Here is an 18772-nt window from a genome sequence, read left to right as displayed (position 1 = left end):
TATTGGATGATTTTATTGTTTAAGTTATGAAATAATTTTTTTGTTTGTTTATTTTGAGTTTGTTTAATGATATATTATATTTGTGAAGTTTATTAAATAATATTTTATATAGTTAATGAGTATTTATCTTAAAATTTACACATAGTGAGATTTCAACCCATGTCACGTCTACATCATTTTTAATTTTTTTTACCACTTCAACTAACACTTTATTTTTTATAAGTATTTTATATTTGAGATTTATTTAATCTCATTGTTTGATATTTGTAAATATTTTTATATACATATATAAAATATTTAATATAAAATATTTACAAATATCAAACAATAAGATTAAAAATTTATAGCGATAAATTTGAAGCAATACATCAAAATAGATCAATATTAATACCAGTACCAATAGAAAAATTGTACATCCGTCACTATAATAATGACTACTTTGGTCATAACTTAAATGGTAACCATTAAATTCCTTAACTAAAATGATATGGCATTATGCATGAAGTTATTTATTTGCCACATAAGATTTTAGAAATAACAAAATTTAACAATTACCATTAAGTTAAGATTAAATTTCAAAAATAAAAAAAAATGAATATAAAAAATATCAAATTAGGGTATAACAAATTTGCATTTTATACAAAGTAAAAGACCAATAACAAAATTTAACCTTGAATAGTTTTACTTCTTGATTTTTTTTAAATTAATTTTATATATAAGTTTAAATTATATTAAGATTTGTCGAAGCTTTCGACCTTCAGACAATTGGTAATTTTTATTTTATATGTGAGTTTAAATTATATTAAGAATTGTTGGAGCTTCAACTTTTGAAACATTTACAAAGTCGTTGTAAAGGTTCTTGCAGCCAAAATAAAGGTCATTAAGGAAGTTATCGGCTAAAGAAGTGAAATGATATGTTAGAAATTGTGTGATTTGAATTTTGATATTTGTTGAAGAAATAAATATAGTGGAAAAATAAAGGGATTTATGGGGGTGAAAGGGCGAGGATTGTAGCCCACCATAGATCCTCATTAAGCATAAAACTAAACTAGGGTTACGATTGCGGGTGCAAGGGTGGAGCCCTCGCGGTACAGGCCATACCACACAAGTTGAGTCCATATAGAACTATACTTCTTCTATTATATTTGATTAGAACAGGGTTATTCAACCCTTAAATAGATGTAGTCGAAACTTCTTTTGTATCATTCGTTTTTTAACATTAATAAATTTCTCTTATTGCTTTGTAATCGTTCTACCACCATTATTGACCTTTATTATAACACGATAATTGCAAGAACAATAGAAACAATGATATGAGTAGTACCCACTGAAAGTATAACTACGATAAAATAAAATAGAAACAAGATGTGTATCCAATTTAGTTTCATACATCTATAGTCATATGGGGTCTTGTCCATAGAGATAATCTACTATCTTACAAACTCGTACAATAAATGATTTAAGTTCTAAAACACATTGGTTTAGCAACTTCACATTTGCGCCTAAAGATTTAGGTCACTTTCCTCTCAGTTTTCTATTTGAAAACTTAGGTTGTAAACAAAGAAACACATTTATTTACACTCACAATGCACCATAATTACAAGTTCCTTAATAAACAAATAAGTATTAAAACTCTACGTACATAATATATACAAGTCTCAAGCATATATACTAGTTTTGACTTACTAACATACTAGGTCAATTACTGTCAATCTCTCCATCAAAGTAGCAACTAAAACATTGTAAACAATATACACATAAAGTGCAAGATCTTGTAGAGATAACATAAATAAGCCTTTAATGTAGATAGGATCCAATCTATTTATTTTAGGGACCCGATTACTTGATTTGATCTAATCTAGTCTTCAAAGAAGGGCTATCACACGTCCAAAATATCAGCAACAATTATAGCCTAAAGATTTTGTTTCAAATGATTGTCAATGTTAATCAAGGTAAATTATGTGACTTGTGCAATGCCAAGAGCAGTGAGTATTATGACACTATGTGAAGCATTGCTCATATAACTACCTTAACAATTCTCTTCCTTTGGCAAATTTTTTGAACAAAACAAAACAATAAAAAAACAATACAACAATACTACAAATGTTATTGAAAGATGAACACATTAATAATCAAATACTAGTATTATATTATAGTAAGCTAAATAATAATATTTTATACTAAACATATCCCCATAACATAAAAGTTCAAATCAAATATCCAAATTATCAAAATAAAAAGTTTATGGTCATAAACCAAATATCAAAATAATAGAAATAACAATATCGTCATATCAGCACCACTTCACCAACTCTTTCTCCTCTTTTTTGTTCAATAAAAATGCCAATAGGCTATTGAAATTGCTTGTCAATAAGATCATTCCTTAGAGTCACTGCACGATACCTGATTTATTGAACTACTTTATGTTAAGCAAATACCTTGTTTTGAGTAGCAATATGAACATATAAGAACTAAAGCATCTTTTGGTTAAAAGCTGGTGATGTGCTTACAATGCATGGCTCATTGGTCATTAGTAATGTCACTCCTCCTCCATTACTAGCAAACTCTTTTTCTGTTGGTGTTCCAAGCTTTGTTGCAGCATGTTAGTCTTCTAACCGCCTTTGAGACAATTCAACTCAGGAAGGGCCTTCTCATAGCGTTATATGGATATGAAAATCTTTGAATTTTGGTTGAAGATAATCTGAAAAATAAGAAAGTAAAAAGATAAACACTATCTAGGATGAGTTGTCTCAACATACTTTATAATCTCTTGAAAGATAATTTCTTCAATATCAAACTGAACCATATTCACAATCTTCTGTAGTCTAGTTTAACTTAGAATTCAGTGTCCTTATACCAGACATTTTAGTAGCAGGGTCTCCCATCTAGCAAGAACAACACCCCGAGCCTTTTCACCTACAGATTTTATAAATGGTTTCATCCTCTCCTTCCAATACGCATAATTAGCATCATCCAACATAAAGGACAAGGCATAAATGATCAGTTCATTTTAGGCAATTATCGACACCATGAATACCACTAGATTTGTTAAGTGGAAAGCTATAATACCCATTTGAAGAGATGAAACAATAATTGCAAGAACAATAGAAGCAGTGATACAAGCAGTGTCCACTAAAAATATAATTGCAATAAAACAAAAAAGAACACAATAAATTATTTATGAAATTTGGTTTTCCTACGTTTGTGGGGCATTGACAGAGAGATCATTTACTATCTTTCAAGCTCATACAACAAGTGATTTAAGTCCTAACACACTAGTTTAGCTATCTCACCTTTACACCTAAAGATCTAAATCACTCTCCTCTAAGTTTCTAGAAAAACTTAGGTTGTAAACAAAGTAACACACTTGTTTACACTCACAATTACAAGTTTCTTAATAGACAGATAAGCATTAAAACTCTTAGTATATAACTATACAAGTCTCAAGCATATATACTAGTTTCGACATGATAATATACTAGGTCAATTCCAATCAATCTCTCCATCAAAGTAGCAGCTAAGGTAGTATAAACAACATACTCAGAGAGTACTAAATCTTGTGGAGATAACAAAAATAAACCTTCATGCAGATACGATCGAATCGCCTTATTTCAAGAGATCCAATTGCTTGATCCAATCTGACTTAATTTAATATTTACGATATATTACCTCAAATGGAACAATTTAAAAAAATGAGCTATTATACATTTAAAATATTAATAATGATTTAAGACAAGTGATGTGTGAGCAAGTGATGTGACTCACACAATACCAAAAGCAATGAATATTGCTCACATAAACACCTCATTATCAGTGAATCTCATGATTTTTTATTTATTTATTTAAAAATTTATTAGTTCTGCATATACTTTAGATTAAATTAGTCATCTGATTTTCATAATTTGACCGAATAAAAAAAAATCTAAACTTTACAGCCAACTATTTACCTCCCTTTAAAAGGGAAAAAAAAAAACACCATTTACCTTCCTTAATCGGTTAATCCTTACTTATGAATTTTTACCGTACGAATTCACTAATAATCCTTACTTATTTTGATTGTTTTAAAAGGAGTAATATTACCCGCAATAGTCATTCGTTTACTTATTTTATAATAGGAAGTGTCAAATTATAGTAGTAGGAAAAGGAAAGACATCTAGAGTAATAGTTGGAGTGTGAATAGCTCTACCATCAATCACCTACAATCATCTCTGCTTCGAAATGGGGATCGTTTCTCAGGAAGCCATCCTTGAGTTGCAGGCATTGATGGATTCAGGTCCGCTTTCTCTTTCCTCTTTTTTCTTGGGAACTCGAAACTCAACCGATCCCAAAATTTCTGATTTCTTTCTTGGTTACTTCCATGTCATGGCAGTCGAAGAGCCTCTCAACATTACATTTCAGGTACGCCCATTTCACCTTTTCTTTTCTTTCTCTTATATTCAACGCCAGTAAAAGAATGTGTGCTATTTTAACTCTTCACTCTCAACTCTTTTTTTTTTAATTTAATTTTGCTAAATTATAGTGTTCTTTTTCAATTATGTGTTGGTTTTTTCCTGTTACTGTCTACTGCTACTACTTCTACAACTACTAGTATTTGCAATTGCTTTGATCTGCTCTTTTGCTTAATCTAATTGCCACTTACCTACTCTTTGTCCTTTTGTTTCCTTACATTCTACTTATTTTATTACTCCTTCATATATGAACTTAGCTTCCCTTTCTCTATTTATTTATTTCTATATGGGCACTTTGATCTTAACTTTTTCAGCAAAAATAAATGCTTCATCTATCCACCTCTCTTAACTCGGGAGATGGGCAGGTAGGGATATGAAGGAATTGATGATCTATCGATGAAAGCTCTTGGATGCAATTTGTGGAGCTTTGTGGCATGCTTTAAAAGTTTAGGCATGACTAAAGCATTTTTTGTTTTAATGCATGGCTGATTGTTCTTTCCTCGTCTGCTGTTTGATGACAGCTGACTGAATGCTCTAGGATACAAATACAATATGTTTTATTTCAGCTTCACTAGGTAATGATTGTGCACCAATTTTTCATTTCCTTTCTAGTAATTGTTTCCCAACATGCAGAATGTCCATCAAGGTTTTAGAGCTGAAACATTGGTGCGGTTTCTAAAAGCAAGAGAATGGAATGTTGCCAAAGCCCATAAAATGGTTAGTTAATTGGAGTTAAACCTAAAAGACATCTATCCCAGGTTCCTTTTTCATTTTGAAAAGCAGGAAACAAGAAAACTGTCGTTTTTGTTGTGGCAGTATCTTGATCATAAATGTCATTTTTGTATGACCAAATCGTTAAGTGTGTCATGTTTCAGTTGGTGGACTGCTTGCATTGGAGGGTGCAGAATACCATTGACGATATATTAGCAGTAAGTTAATGTATTCTCAGGTGTTGCATCTAAATTGCAATTGATTGCTTTTCTAAATAGACTATTGATGATTGTCTAAGCATTTTACCTTTCAAACAAGCAAACCGAATTGGAGGATATGGACAGCTCTTTTATTTAATGATATTTCTTTGATATGGCTTAAGGATATAGTTTTTAATGACCATCATGTATGTCTAGACTGGCTATGTAATGTTTTAATTGAATTGATTTTCATTAATTCATGTCATTGGCTGCTACATTTACAACATAATTATTTTTTTCTAAATACTAACCTTACTGTCTCCCCTGTAAGAAAGAATCCCAGCCACATCCCTAATATCCCTCTCTCACACATCAAATGTAAAAATATCATGCCTGCCATGTGGTTTCTGCCATTTCATGCTTCAGTCTTATATTGAGTTGTTTGCTGATTAATCCTAATGCATAAAATTGAGTCAAGGGGAGTCACTAAGTTCTTTTTTGTATTGAATGTAAACCTGTTCTACAGAAACCCATTGTTCCTTCAGAACTTTATGGAGCAGTGCGTGATTCACAGCTCATAGGAATGTCTGGCTACTCAAGAGAGGTGCTCATACTTGTCAAATCTAATCTTGTTTACAGTATTTATGTTTTTAATCGTACTAAGTCGTGCTCATAGGAATAGCATTTCCTTAGGCATGTATTTAAATTTAAAATTTTCCATTTCCAGGGTCTTCCTGTCTTTGCTATTGGTGTGGGGCTTAGCACGTTTGACAAAGCATCTGTAAGTTTTAGGGTAATGTGCAATAAAAGCATTTCATTGGTGAGCATAAGACACTAATCTTTGGTATTTATTGCTTCTTTTATTATTATAGGTTCACTACTATGTGCAATCACATATTCAAATCAATGAATATCGGGATCGTGTAATTCTGGTGAGTGATAAGCGCTTGGAAGTTTTCTGTTCCCTGCCTTTCGTAGTAATTTGCTTGGCTTTTATGCACTTCTGTAGCCTTCTGCGTCTAAAAAGCATGGGCGACCTATAACCACCTGTATAAAAGTATTAGATATGACTGGCCTGAAGCTTTCAGCACTGAGCAAAATAAAGGTATCTTCTCGAGTTTAGTTTCTGTATTTTGTTCTAGTGGACTTGGATAGCAGGATTTGCAACCTATACGCATATGTAATATCTTATTTTGAACCTCTAACACTGATAATCTGATGTAAAAAAATAAAAGTAAAAGCAAATTTTCATAAAACTTGAAGGATTCCAATAATTAAATCTTGTAATTAAGCTGCTGAAAAAGGTTTACCAAAGAGAAAAGAAGAAAAACTCAATGTTAAACTGGCTACTTGTACCAGTCCAAACATGTAAATGGTTGATTGCATTTTAACCTCATGGATCAGTATCATGATTGAATTTTTTGTTTTAACACAGTTGTTGACAATCATCTCCACAATTGATGACTTGAACTACCCAGAGAAGACAAATACATATTACATTGTAAATGCGCCATATATTTTCTCTGCTTGTTGGAAGGTAAACCTTTGAATATTTATCTGTTATCCAGTAAATCGTTTTGACATGGATTGATTTAACCTTTGAATTCTTAGCAGGTTGTCAAGCCCCTTTTGCAAGAGAGAACAAGGAAAAAAATTCAAGTTTTGCCAGGTTGCGGTCGAGATGAACTATTGAAAGTATGGTGTCTTCCTCATTATTCCTTAAAACATTTAAAAACATGGGTTCTTACAGTATTTCTCTTCAAATGTTTAGCTACTGAAAATATCATCATTCCTGTCTCGATCTTCCCCCATCCCCCCCTCTCTGTGATATCAAAGTAGGCTGAGGCAGTACTAGTTCTAGAAGAATTTTTCCATTTTTTGTTCTTTTTCTCCATTAACTTCTCCAGCCCTGTGTTATTCTCACTACTTTTTTCTTCAATGATGCTGCAATTTCTAATATATATTAAAATTTCTGCATTTCTCTTCCTGATTCTTTCTGTTTGAAGTAATGGGGCTGCCAATTATTTCCTGTCATATTCTATACTTGTCATTGTTGCTAGAATACTAAGTGTAAACCCAGAAAGAGCATGATTCAAGGTTTCAGTTTTTTTCTTCTTTTCCATCATCTTTCATTTTGATTGCTTCACCCGTAAATCATTAGACCTTGTTTCTTTGTCAGAAGTCCAAGGAGATATATAACTAATTCACTTAGATATGATATGATGATGTTAAACACCATTTCGCAGTCACTTTGTCTGCTTCAAGAATACTGATAATGTTGGTTGCGTATTATATTTTATGTTTATAGATAATGGATATTGCATCACTACCACATTTCTGTAGAAAAGATGGGTCAGGATCATCACGCAATGCAGAAAATGAAAACTGCTTTTCGCTGGATCATCCTTTTCATCAACAACTCTACAACTACATAAAGCAGCAGTCCTTAATCACTGAACCTGCTCAACCTATTAAACAGGGATCTTTTCATGTCGATCTACCCGAGCCAGCTGCTGAAGAAACAGAGATTGCTAAAAGCCTGGAGTCAGAGTTGCAAAAGTTTGAGAAGGGGAACATGCTGTCTAAGTCCACCGATGGCATCAAAACTGATGATGACTGATACTGATTATGCACTGTTCGACTTAACTCTTGTTTCCCAATCAGAATCAAAATTAGCATTCAGCATGCTTTGTTGTTGGTGTTGTTAGAGGAGGAATGTTGTTTGACTCGATCATTCCGATTATATAGTAGGATATAAAGAAAAGAGTAACACATCTGGCTCGCATTATCTTTTAGGTTAGTTTAAAGTTAATAATATAGTGTATGTGCATGTGTATGTTTGGTAAGTTCACATTTTGGGTGGATAATTAGGTTTGAAGTTCAACCTCAGCTGAGTTGTAGGAATACTATTGTAATAATATTGAGTTTAACTTTTTTAGTTTACAATAATATAATATTACTTTGAATAGAGAAAGGTGAATTCCACTTACATGTGCATAAATAAACTATCAGTCCTTGCATATTGTTGCTGTGTATGTGCATGTGTTTCTTCTGCTTAAACAAAGAGAAAGAGGGTCTCACTTTTGCAATGGGTTTGGCAGCCCCTCTTCTTCGCCGTCAAATTTATTCACTTGTTGAGGAAAGCTTCCGGGCAGCAGATGAGCAGCTCCATGATCTTTTCTTGACGTATACTAGTAAAATTTACTACCAAATTCCTGTAAATTAGGATGTTATGTTTTGTGTTTCTTAGAAGGAAAAGCTAAAAAGTGCTTGAGGGTTTGACTGGAGAAATGGATCAACATGGAAATTCTCTTACTTGTTTTTAGGTTTGGTTAAAAGTAATAGGCTATGAAATATATACAATTCAAAGCATAATTTTTTGTCAAAGTCCAATGAGTGAAGAACGACCATCTTCAGGTGTGTATTTTGAATAGTGATCACTGATGGAACTTTTACAGGTGTTGCCGTAGGGAAAAAGATAATCATAATCCACAATGAATAATATTAAGGTATAATTATGTCTAATATAATTTTGGAGACCAATTATCATAAGGTTAATCATTTTCTTAGGAGAGTACTCTAGAAGATTTAGGACTCTTATAATCGAATATTGTGATATAGTAGCTTTTTAACAGAAAATATTTAATACTATTATTAAGAGCAACTGTTTATTTACTGCCGTATGTATCTCTGAAGTAGATTAAAATTAATAATCGACCGACGGACACGGCGGCATGTTGCATGCATTATCGTCCCCTCGCCTATTCAGAATTCGGCCCTGGTAATTTTGCTTTGCTGACTAATTCAAATGCTTGCCTCTACATGCATGTTTAATGTGCATGGCACATTGAAAGTCGAAATTGAAGTCTACGTTGGGTCTGTGTTGAACACGTCCAACCCTGACAAACAGAAATAATATTTTACGTATTTGGTTAGGTTATACTACTTTTACTAAACAAATGCAGCTTGCCACCACCATTATATATAATAAAGCTTCTCATCTCAAACCCTGCCCTGCAACATTAATCATTGTTATTTTCAATCTGTTGGATTTTCGTTTTCCCTAAACAACAGTACCCCAGTTTGTTCTCTTGCTCTTAAAGCTCTACCCCATCCATCGACTTCCATAGGTATGACCCTGAGCCTGATGTTAATTAATTACTAAATCTACATCTACATATTAAATTTGTTTATGTTTGAGTTTTTTTCAGGCAACCAGATTCAGGAGTAGCCATGTCAGCATCAGAGACTTCAACTCCTATGAATGTCAATGAAAATGAAGAACAAGGACTTCTTGATGCAATCAACGATAGGTATGGGGGAGTAATTGTTGAAGTGACTCAACCTATGGACTCTGCCCTCTTTGCTTCTGTTCTTAGTGCTTCAATGGCACAGTGGCGACAGCAGGTTTTCTTCTTAACCTTTATTACACTATTTACAACACTGTTCTCTTTTGTTTCTGTTGGATCATGTCATGTAACATGTTTTGCAGGGTAAAAGAGGTGTGTGGATCAAATTGCCTATTCAGCACGTCAATCTTGTTGAAGCTGCTGTCAAGGTGGATTTATTGTCATTTACAAATTGAATCACATGTATGACTGAAAATGCCTCGTGTTAATACTATATGTAATTATGTATTGCTTCTCAGGAAGGATTTTGGTATCACCATGCTGAGCCTAATTATATGATGCTTGTTCATTGGCTGCCTCAAGGCGCACACACTCTTCCGGCAAACGCTTCGCACCGCGTGGGGATCGGCGCATTTGTGATGAACAAAAACAGAGAGGTACTTTCCAAGTTCCATCTTAGCTGGCATACCTTGTATCCTTTTACAAATCTTGATTCGGGTGTCTTGATCTTAGGTTCTAGTGGTCCAAGAGAACATTGGACGATTACGAGGGACAGGTGTGTGGAAGTTCCCTACAGGTGTTGTGAATGAGGTAAGTATGTCACTGTCAAGGGATTCTTGATACAATACCATGACATGCATTTACACTTCATGAGCTATATATAATTTCAATTTCATCTCTAGGGAGAAGATCTTTGTGCAGCTGCAGTTAGAGAAGTCAAAGAAGAGACAGCAGTAAGTGTTAAGTAGCAATTATTCAGTTTTATATACACAACACATGTAACACAAGTTATCGAACCTTGTCAATATGGGACCTTTTTATAAATGATTTTAACCAATTATATCTTGGGTGTTTTGCTGATTCAGATTGATACAAAATTTGTTCAAGTACTAGCATTCAGGTATGAAATCTGTGCACTTTCTGCACCACAAAGTAACATCAACAGGCTACATATATATATATTCTTATCTTTCTCTCATTGATTTCATTTTCAACATTTACAGACAAAGCCACAAGGTATTCTTTGAAAAGTCAGATATATTCTTCCTGTGCCTGTTGGAACCACTTTCTTTTGAAATCCAGAAGCAGGAATCTGAGATAGAGGCAGCTAAGGTAACTCTTAGTCAAAGTCAGAACAGTGAATGAAGTTAAAACTTATAATCTTTTTTTTCCCTCTTAAACTAAGAGTGTGGGGGGTCTCTATACTTTTATGCAGTGGATGCCAATTGAAGAATATGCAGCACAGCCATTTGTCCAGAAATATGAGCTCTTAAAATGCAGTGTTGACATATGCTTAGCAAAGAAAGATGGCAACTATTCTGGCTTCTCTCCTGTGCTAACCTCATCGGCATTCTCCAACGAAAAGAGCTATATGTACTTCAATATTCATGACCTCAATAAGCAGTAATTGCCGCTTGTAGAATTCATAAAATAAATTCTTTGATTCTCAACCTGTCAGCCATCATTGAATAAAGATTCTTTTGTGTTGAAGCAAATTTGCTGTAATAATCTACTGTTATTTGACAACTAGAGCTATATGTACTTCAAGACATGACCTCAATAAGCAGTAATTGCCGCTTGTAGAATTCATAAAATAAATTCTTTGATTCTCAACCTGTCAGCCATCATTGAATAAAGATTCTTTTGTGTTGAAGCAAATTTGCTGTAATAATCTACTGTTATTTGACAACTACATTACAAGTACTGACATTTTAAATGCAAATGAAAGCACAATTATGCAAAACTCTAGATTGGGAGGTAGCAGGATTTAATGCTAGCTTCTTATTATACATCAAGCTGGCTAGCAAGCAAAGCAACAGCCATATCAGAAAAAAAAAAAACAAAACAAAACAAAACAAAACAAAAAGCAAATTTCAGCTATATATTGGCACAAAGAAAAACATTAATTACCTCCTCTTCAAATGATGAGACCAAGAGGATGATCCGTAAGAAGCATGTGCATTACTTTACAAGATATAGATTATATTATTGTCATAAGATTCTGCAACGTAGGTACGCCTATGACTTAATTGTCTTGTCTCAAAATTAAACCATTTCTTCTTTGACTTCCAACTCTTCCATCATTTGTTGTGTGTGGTAGATTTGGTCTATTTAAAAACTGGACATCCTTCAACTGAGATACCTGGGGCTGTCGGACAGGTTGCGAGAGGACAGTGATCGACTTCAGTGCCCCACCATTTCAGGTTATGGCCTTCATTTTGCAAAGCAAAGAACAGTAGAACACCCATGAATGCAGTTCCAGCATCTAATGCTGCAGATAGAACATAATTATATTTCTGCCACCACCGCTTGTGGTACTTGAACACAAAATAGTTGAAGATGGTTCCAGTGATGAGCCAACTTGCAATGTTGGTGGGAGTTGCGGGTGGCATTCCGGCAAAACCATAAGATATGACCGGTATGTTAATCAAGGGGATCCATTTCTTTTCTGGGAAAATTTTGCTCAAAACCCAAACAGGAACAGGCAAGAACGCTCCAATGAGGAACAACCACACTAAGTTACGATACATCCCTCCTGGTCCGAAAAGTCTCCTTGGTCCTATTAAGCCCCAGATAACAGATGCGTCGAAGGTGACCCTGTATTTAGGGCAAGTCCATGGGCTATCAGGATGATTTCCTTCAACATCACAGATGTTGTCAATGTCATCTAACATCCACCATGCAACTCCAAGGTTGACAATACCTGCAACTACAGTTCCCACAAGCTGGGATACATAAAAACAACTATTCTTAATTAATGTTTCAAAAGTTATCTAAGATCTTTATAATTAAAAGCACACAGGCAGAAAGTACCTGAGCTGTGTACATGCAACGTGGTGGGATTTTCATGTAGTGCCCAAGTTTGAGATCAGACAAGAAAGAAAGAGCATGGATGGTGCTGATCCGCCCGTATATCTTGAAAAGCAGGTTTGCAATGGGCTTTCCGGGCAAGATATAACCAATTATGAACTGGGCTATAATGTCATATCCAGGTTGCTGCAAAGTTCCACAAGTAGAAATGTTGTTAGAAACCAGGTAATCAAGTCACCACGGCATGCAGGTAAGTCACAGCGTACTTTACCTGGTTCGTAGTTGCCTGAATGACTCCAATAGGAAGGGTGACAATCCAGGCCAAAGCAAAGGCAAAGAGCATACCCCACCATGGCAGCTGTACCTCCTTCTTATATACAAAGGACATCATAAGTGACAGAACGATACTTCCGATTAATAAAATGTAAAACCACCATTCAGGAACTTGTTTGTATTTTTTCATCAGCTTTGCATGGATGTCCAACTTCACATTCTTCATTGCTGATCTGCTCTGCTTCAGAATATCACTGCACATAAGAAACCCAAAATATGTTTATTTGACTTTTTGATGTGACGGACATTACTCAAAAAAAAAAATGTGTCTTAAAACAGTAACATAAAGTATACCTGCCATTAAACAATGCCACATGAGTGAGGGTTGCTGTGAACCTAGCGAATCCTGATCCAATAGATAAGGCAAAAAGTGGGCTAAGGTAGAGTTTGCTATAACTGTTATATGCAGAAATATTCAGATCGTACTGCGGTGTCAAGATCTTAGTTGTATCATATTTATGGCCACTGTGAGTAAAGAGCTGATTAGAGAATATTGGGAATTTTCGAGCATCGAAGGTGTTAAACTTCCAATAACAAAGAGGGATAATGATGTAGACGAACATGACAAAGCCTATCCCCACGTTGACAATGGAGGACCAAGGGGTAACCAGTGGACTGCCATGGTAAGCTGAGATCCCAGCCCAGTCAAGGGTGAATGCACCAATGCCAAGTCCATGGTATCCAGACCCAATTTGCTGTGCTGTGATGCTATGTGGCCACGCCCAACAAACCCATGAGAAGAATGTCAAGATTGGGAATAAATAGCCCGGCAGAGCATAATATGCAAAGCTTGCCACCATTACAGCTAGAAAAAATTGCATTCGAGTCAATCCTTTCTTTTTAGAGTCCTTTTCATGGAGTGCTCTGAGAATCAAAGAATACACAAAACTGTTTGTGATAATCGAATTTATATGGATGGACATCAAATAAAAATAAAACTAGGCTAAGGCATCACGTATCCATCATCTTCAGAATATAATCAAATGCAAAATCTTAAATCACAATACAAACAAATCCTGTAGCATCCAGTTGGCAATACTTGGTATTATTATACCATTCCCACACATATATCTCATCATTATCTTTCATTGCTCAATCAAGGTCTAGCCAAAATTTTAAGTAATTAAGTCTCCAAGTTTAAGTCAAGTAAATTGAAACAATTGAGGTTTCTAATGTGAAAAAGGAGAGAGGTTGTGTCTGTTATCGTGGGACCCTGTGGACGAAAAGTCTTTAAGAATCTAAAACTTACAACTTTTTTTTCTTTGTCCCTTCCAAGAAAATTCCTATGGACCAAGCACAAATGATGATCATGAAAGGCAAAAAAAAAAGGTGATGGAGAAAGACTAACCTAAATAAAGAAACCTGAGCCAAGTTTGAAGGCCACCACATTTCTGCTGGATCAACCAGGTACCTCCGAAGCATGCCAGCCCATCCATACCCCAAAATCTGCATAGAACGCCATCAACGGTGTTATTGTTAGATGAACCACATACACTAAGCTTTTAGTGGTTGAAAAAGCTTCAAACAGAAACTCAAAATCTCTGCAATTTAACTCCCCCACACAAAAAGTTATAAATGGCACCAACTTTCAAGAGTGGTATTAATACTAATTTCAGCTTTCGATGCATATTTCAGATAACCTTTTATCACTGTCAAACAGTCAAAGATTCAGTTAACAAAATTAATTTTAAATAACTAGAAAAGAAAGTGAGAAGACCCGAGGTTCAATTAAAATAAAGGGACAAGCTTTAACAATAAAATAAATAAATAAAAAAGTGGGAGCAGAAAGAAAGTGTTAAATGAAAAACCTGGGTAGTCAAGACAATAAGGACGCCGCAGAGGAAATTCAAGCTCTGTTTATAGTAAGCCTTCATGACAGTTATGGCACCAATGGAATAAGCATCACCCCCACCAAAAGACACCCCGCAATTGGCGAAGATGGTGATGATGACATGCTCCTTGATGTTGAACGGCCCAGGATTCAAGCTGAAGTGCCACCCGAGAAGGCTGTACTGGGTGGTTGGTAGAGTCCTGGCCATGAACTTGCCAATGGGCAAGACCGAGATTTGCATGAGGATTGCGGAGATGGTGAGCGGCTGCGTACGGTAAGTGAAGAAAGTGTTGAGAAAGATTAAGAGCACACATGATACCAAACCGAGGAACCAGGCACGAAAGGTCAGGACAGGGAGAGTAGGGTCGTCGGTTTCCGGCACCACCAAGGCAACCTCCTCCACCGGACTCGTGTCTTCGTTCTCGGCGGTGCCCTCGGCATTTGGTTTCTCTGGATCCGTATGGGTCTTGGTGGCCATTGAGACAGAGAGTGTAGTAAATGATTGAGTATAGTCTTATCTGTGTGGTTTAAGAAGGGAAGTGAAGTTGAAGTAAGTCCCAACTCTAAAATCTTTGGCCTTATATGTTGAGAAAAAGTGATGGTAAACAGCGTTGTTATAATTGTATAATAAACGCAAGATGTTTTGTGGGGACACGGGAACTAAAAATCAGATCATATCTGCTTTGACACAAATAACCCCCTTCTTCATTTCTCAGTCAAATCAACCTTTTTTATCTTTCAACTATTTTTATTTTCTACTCTTATCAGGATAACTAAAATATTTTAAAAAAATATCTATTTTTTTAATTTTCCTCCTAATAATTTTATTTTTAATGTTCCAACTATTTTTATTTTTTTTGGAATGCAATGTGTCTCACCGATAAACTTACCAATACACTCAATACTTATTGGTTCAAATATATAGATTTTTAGACTTATTTTGATAAATTGAATTTTATTGTATGGTTTTGAATATTATTTAATAAGATTTCTAAATTTTTTTATAAATATTGCCAAAAAAATAATTTTTGAACAGCTTTTAAATTATTTTGACTTTAATATAAAATATTTATTTTTATATCATAAAAATTAAAATTTTATATTCAATAAAAAATAGAATTCAATTTTGCTCCTAGTAATGGCAATTTTTAAACTTACATTCTATAAACTATTTAAACACTTTGGTTCAAGTAAATTTTTGGTTATTGAGTTTTTTTTTTTTTCTCGGTCCTGACTATAAGAGAGAAATCTTAGTAATGATAACGTGTATCAAAAGATGGTGAAGGAGGATGTACTAATATCGAGAATAAATTATAAAATAAAAAATTGAAAAAATGAAAATGTTGTTTTATATTTTTATAAGTTGGTTGGTATGAAAGATTGAAGTTGGAAAATAAAAGAAAAGGAAATGAAAATGAATTATAATTTTGTTTGGCAAAAGTGGTTCGGTGGAACAAAAATGGAAAGAGATCAAAAAAAAGAAAAAGAAAAAAAAAAGGAGGAGACTTTTCTTTGCCATTGCCATACCACAACTACAAGAAAAAACTTAACAAAATATAACTCAAAAGTAAAAATATATATAAAATTTTAATTTAAAGATATTCATTTTTTTAAAGATAATATCTAAAACTATCAATAACTCCTCTCAAACTCTTAAAATAGAAAAATATTGTGTTTTAGTGCATTTAAACCCACCTTTTCTTATACTGATAACAATATTAATACTGATCAAAGTAAGACTTTAAAATTTTAAATTTTCATTTCTATTGCATTTATTTGTGTTTACAATGTTGATTTGGTTGTTTTTGTCTCATTTTCATGCTCTCATGAGATGAGTATAAAAAGAAAACTCTTTTCATTTGTTTGGTGGGTAGGAAAATCGAAATTTTGAAAGAAAAAAAAAATACTTCAATCAATTACTTGATGGAGAGTTAAAAATAGAGTAAAGATTATTCTACTAAATATTTATATCATTATTTTAATATACAATTAAGTTAATGTCATGAGTCAATTCAATTAAAGAATTTATTAAATTATCTTTACATATTTCAAATAAATTGTATTATTATGCTGGCGCTTTTGCATTTTATTAAAATAATAATAATAAATTTCAAATGTTGACATTTGAACTCATGCTACCAATATTTATAAAATATTTTCTTCACCGCTTCAATCAATGTTTTATTTTAATATTTTTATACATTTCAATGTTACTACAAAAATTTCTCCTAAATTGTTTGTATATATATTAATAACGTCATTGGTTAAATTGACAATAAAATCATAAATTTAATATTATTAATATGATGTATTTAAAAATTTTCTTTTACTCACCATTTAAACTAATTTTTTTTATGTTAATTTTGTATATATTGCATAAGCGTAACCTTGCATTTCATTATTTATTCTATGTTATTTTTAAAAATATACTTATATAATAGAATTTTTAATATAATTTATTCAAATTTTGAATAATTTATTTTTATGTGTTAAAATATAAATTAATTTAAATATTTTTTATTTCCTTTACTCTTAATTTTTTTTTACTAATAAATTAACACATTTAAAATTTAATTTTTCTATTCTCCACTTTCGTCTTTCATCTTTCACTATTTCACCCCAAAAGAAAAGCTTTATGAATATTTTCATGTAATTAATTACAAAATTAAATGGTAGAAAACATCTTAAAAGTGAACACCTTTATTACTCAATTTGAATTATCTACATTCACAACTATAAATTCATACTATAATTCCATAATTCCACACACATAATGTGGATGAAAGTATATTCTTGAAATAAATTTCGTATTTAGGTAATAATGTGGGTATAATAAAATTATAATATATAAAAATATTAAATTTTGTTGAGTGATAACTTTAAGGTTTTCTTAATGTAATTAGTGTGGGTTCAAATTCCACCATATCGATATTTTATTATTTTTAAATTAAAAAAAACTAAAATACCATCAAAGAATATAACTTATTTAAATACGAAAGGATATTTTAGCAATTTCTCTAACCGAGTTGATATTTGGATGACCTGTAACACCAACTCAATTAGGGATTTAAATAATAGTATAGATATAAAAAGTCATAATTATATATTTTTTTTAAATTTTGATTGGATTTACTAAGATTTCACAAAATGAGTTTAGCTTAGGGTTCAGGGATAAAATTTATAAAGCTACCTTTTAAGTATGGTAGTGTTCATCTAAGTTGACCGAGTTGATGTTACACATCAATAGAGTCTCAACTCAATTAATAAAACATTAAATATCCCTTCACTTTATAAAATGACAAATAATATTTTAAGCGTAATTATGTCTTTTACATTTTGATAAATTTTGAAAAATTACATGCATAAGGAAAAAATCATAACATTTAAACCTACAAATTAGATTATCTCAATTTTGCCATTTCAATTAAACCCACATTTACAAAAATAATAATCTCACATTTATTTTTTATATAAATTTTTAATAATTTTATTACATATTTATTTTTACCCACGTCCTAAATGTATTATTTTATAATGTTTTTTTTCCAACATATATATTTTTTATGCTGTTTTTGTTCTATGACATTTAAATTTGGAGAAAAATACTTTGACATTTAAGATGCTAACTTAAAAAAATTATAAAAATGATGAAATTATAGATTAGTTGTGGAGTTAAATAACTTTTTATATTAAAATGTGGAATTCAAAAATCGAATTATACGATGAAAATTTTGTTTACTACTTTTTAACTCAGGCCTTGATTTCAATCAAAAAAAAGTACTCTTTTTTATATAATACTTTTCAAAAACACTTTTCAACAATTGAAGACACCATAATTTGTTGGTGCGTGGGGATAAGAATAAACTTATGAGAAATTAACAAAAGCTTCAATGCGTGTGTCGAAACCATCTTTTTCAAAATTTTAAATCTCGTGAAAAATGGGGAATCGACTTTTTTGAAAAACGAAAATGGAGTCGCCACCAATCTTTTTGTTTAGGTGTGATTGGGTCACCTAATGAGTTTGATCATTTTAATAAAACATTTTGGCTTACTAAAACAACGATTTTGGTCTTCGAGATTTAAGAAAAC

The 18772-nt window shown here is 32.7% G+C and overlaps 3 protein-coding genes across 4 annotated transcripts; 2 read left to right on the top strand and 1 right to left on the bottom strand.

Annotated features, from left to right (window-relative positions):
* Positions 1 to 4091: 4091 nt before the first annotated feature.
* On the top strand, positions 4092 to 8333 carry LOC107962114 (SEC14 cytosolic factor). 2 transcript variants are annotated; one of them, XM_016898361.1, is made up of 11 exons: positions 4092 to 4273; positions 4370 to 4398; positions 5082 to 5165; positions 5324 to 5377; positions 5886 to 5963; positions 6087 to 6140; positions 6232 to 6291; positions 6369 to 6464; positions 6795 to 6896; positions 6974 to 7054; positions 7668 to 8333. In XM_016898361.1, the coding sequence occupies exons 1-11, from the start codon at positions 4219 to 4221 to the stop codon at positions 7977 to 7979; spliced, it is 1005 nt and encodes a 334-aa protein (XP_016753850.1). In that variant the 5' UTR covers positions 4092 to 4218; the 3' UTR covers positions 7980 to 8333. The 2 variants fall into 2 exon arrangements, with proteins under 2 accessions (XP_016753850.1, XP_040971940.1); XM_041116006.1 differs by having other exon boundaries at positions 4110 to 4273; positions 7839 to 8333.
* A 106-nt stretch (positions 8334 to 8439) lies between these two features.
* LOC107962116 (nudix hydrolase 2) lies at positions 8440 to 11640 on the top strand. Its single transcript, XM_016898363.2, has 9 exons — positions 8440 to 9489; positions 9571 to 9766; positions 9852 to 9917; positions 10008 to 10145; positions 10222 to 10299; positions 10392 to 10442; positions 10575 to 10609; positions 10713 to 10821; positions 10925 to 11640. Exons 2-9 carry the CDS (start codon positions 9593 to 9595, stop codon positions 11114 to 11116), a joined length of 843 nt encoding a protein of 280 aa, XP_016753852.1. The 5' UTR covers positions 8440 to 9489; positions 9571 to 9592; the 3' UTR covers positions 11117 to 11640.
* LOC107962115 (oligopeptide transporter 3) lies at positions 11473 to 15318 on the bottom strand. The gene is made up of 6 exons (XM_041116005.1): positions 14661 to 15318; positions 14201 to 14298; positions 13147 to 13716; positions 12791 to 13046; positions 12523 to 12705; positions 11473 to 12434 (listed from the first exon to the last, which is right to left on the bottom strand). The coding sequence occupies exons 1-6, from the start codon at positions 15159 to 15161 to the stop codon at positions 11817 to 11819; spliced, it is 2226 nt and encodes a 741-aa protein (XP_040971939.1). The 5' UTR covers positions 15162 to 15318; the 3' UTR covers positions 11473 to 11816.
* Between the last annotated feature and the right edge of the window lie 3454 nt (positions 15319 to 18772).

The sequence above is a fragment of the Gossypium hirsutum genome, chromosome A06 (assembly GCF_007990345.1).
Source record: "Gossypium hirsutum isolate 1008001.06 chromosome A06, Gossypium_hirsutum_v2.1, whole genome shotgun sequence".
Lineage (NCBI taxonomy): Eukaryota > Viridiplantae > Streptophyta > Magnoliopsida > Malvales > Malvaceae > Gossypium > Gossypium hirsutum.
The sequence above is the reverse complement of the archived record's forward strand: the minus strand, read 5'-3'. Positions and strand labels throughout refer to the sequence as shown.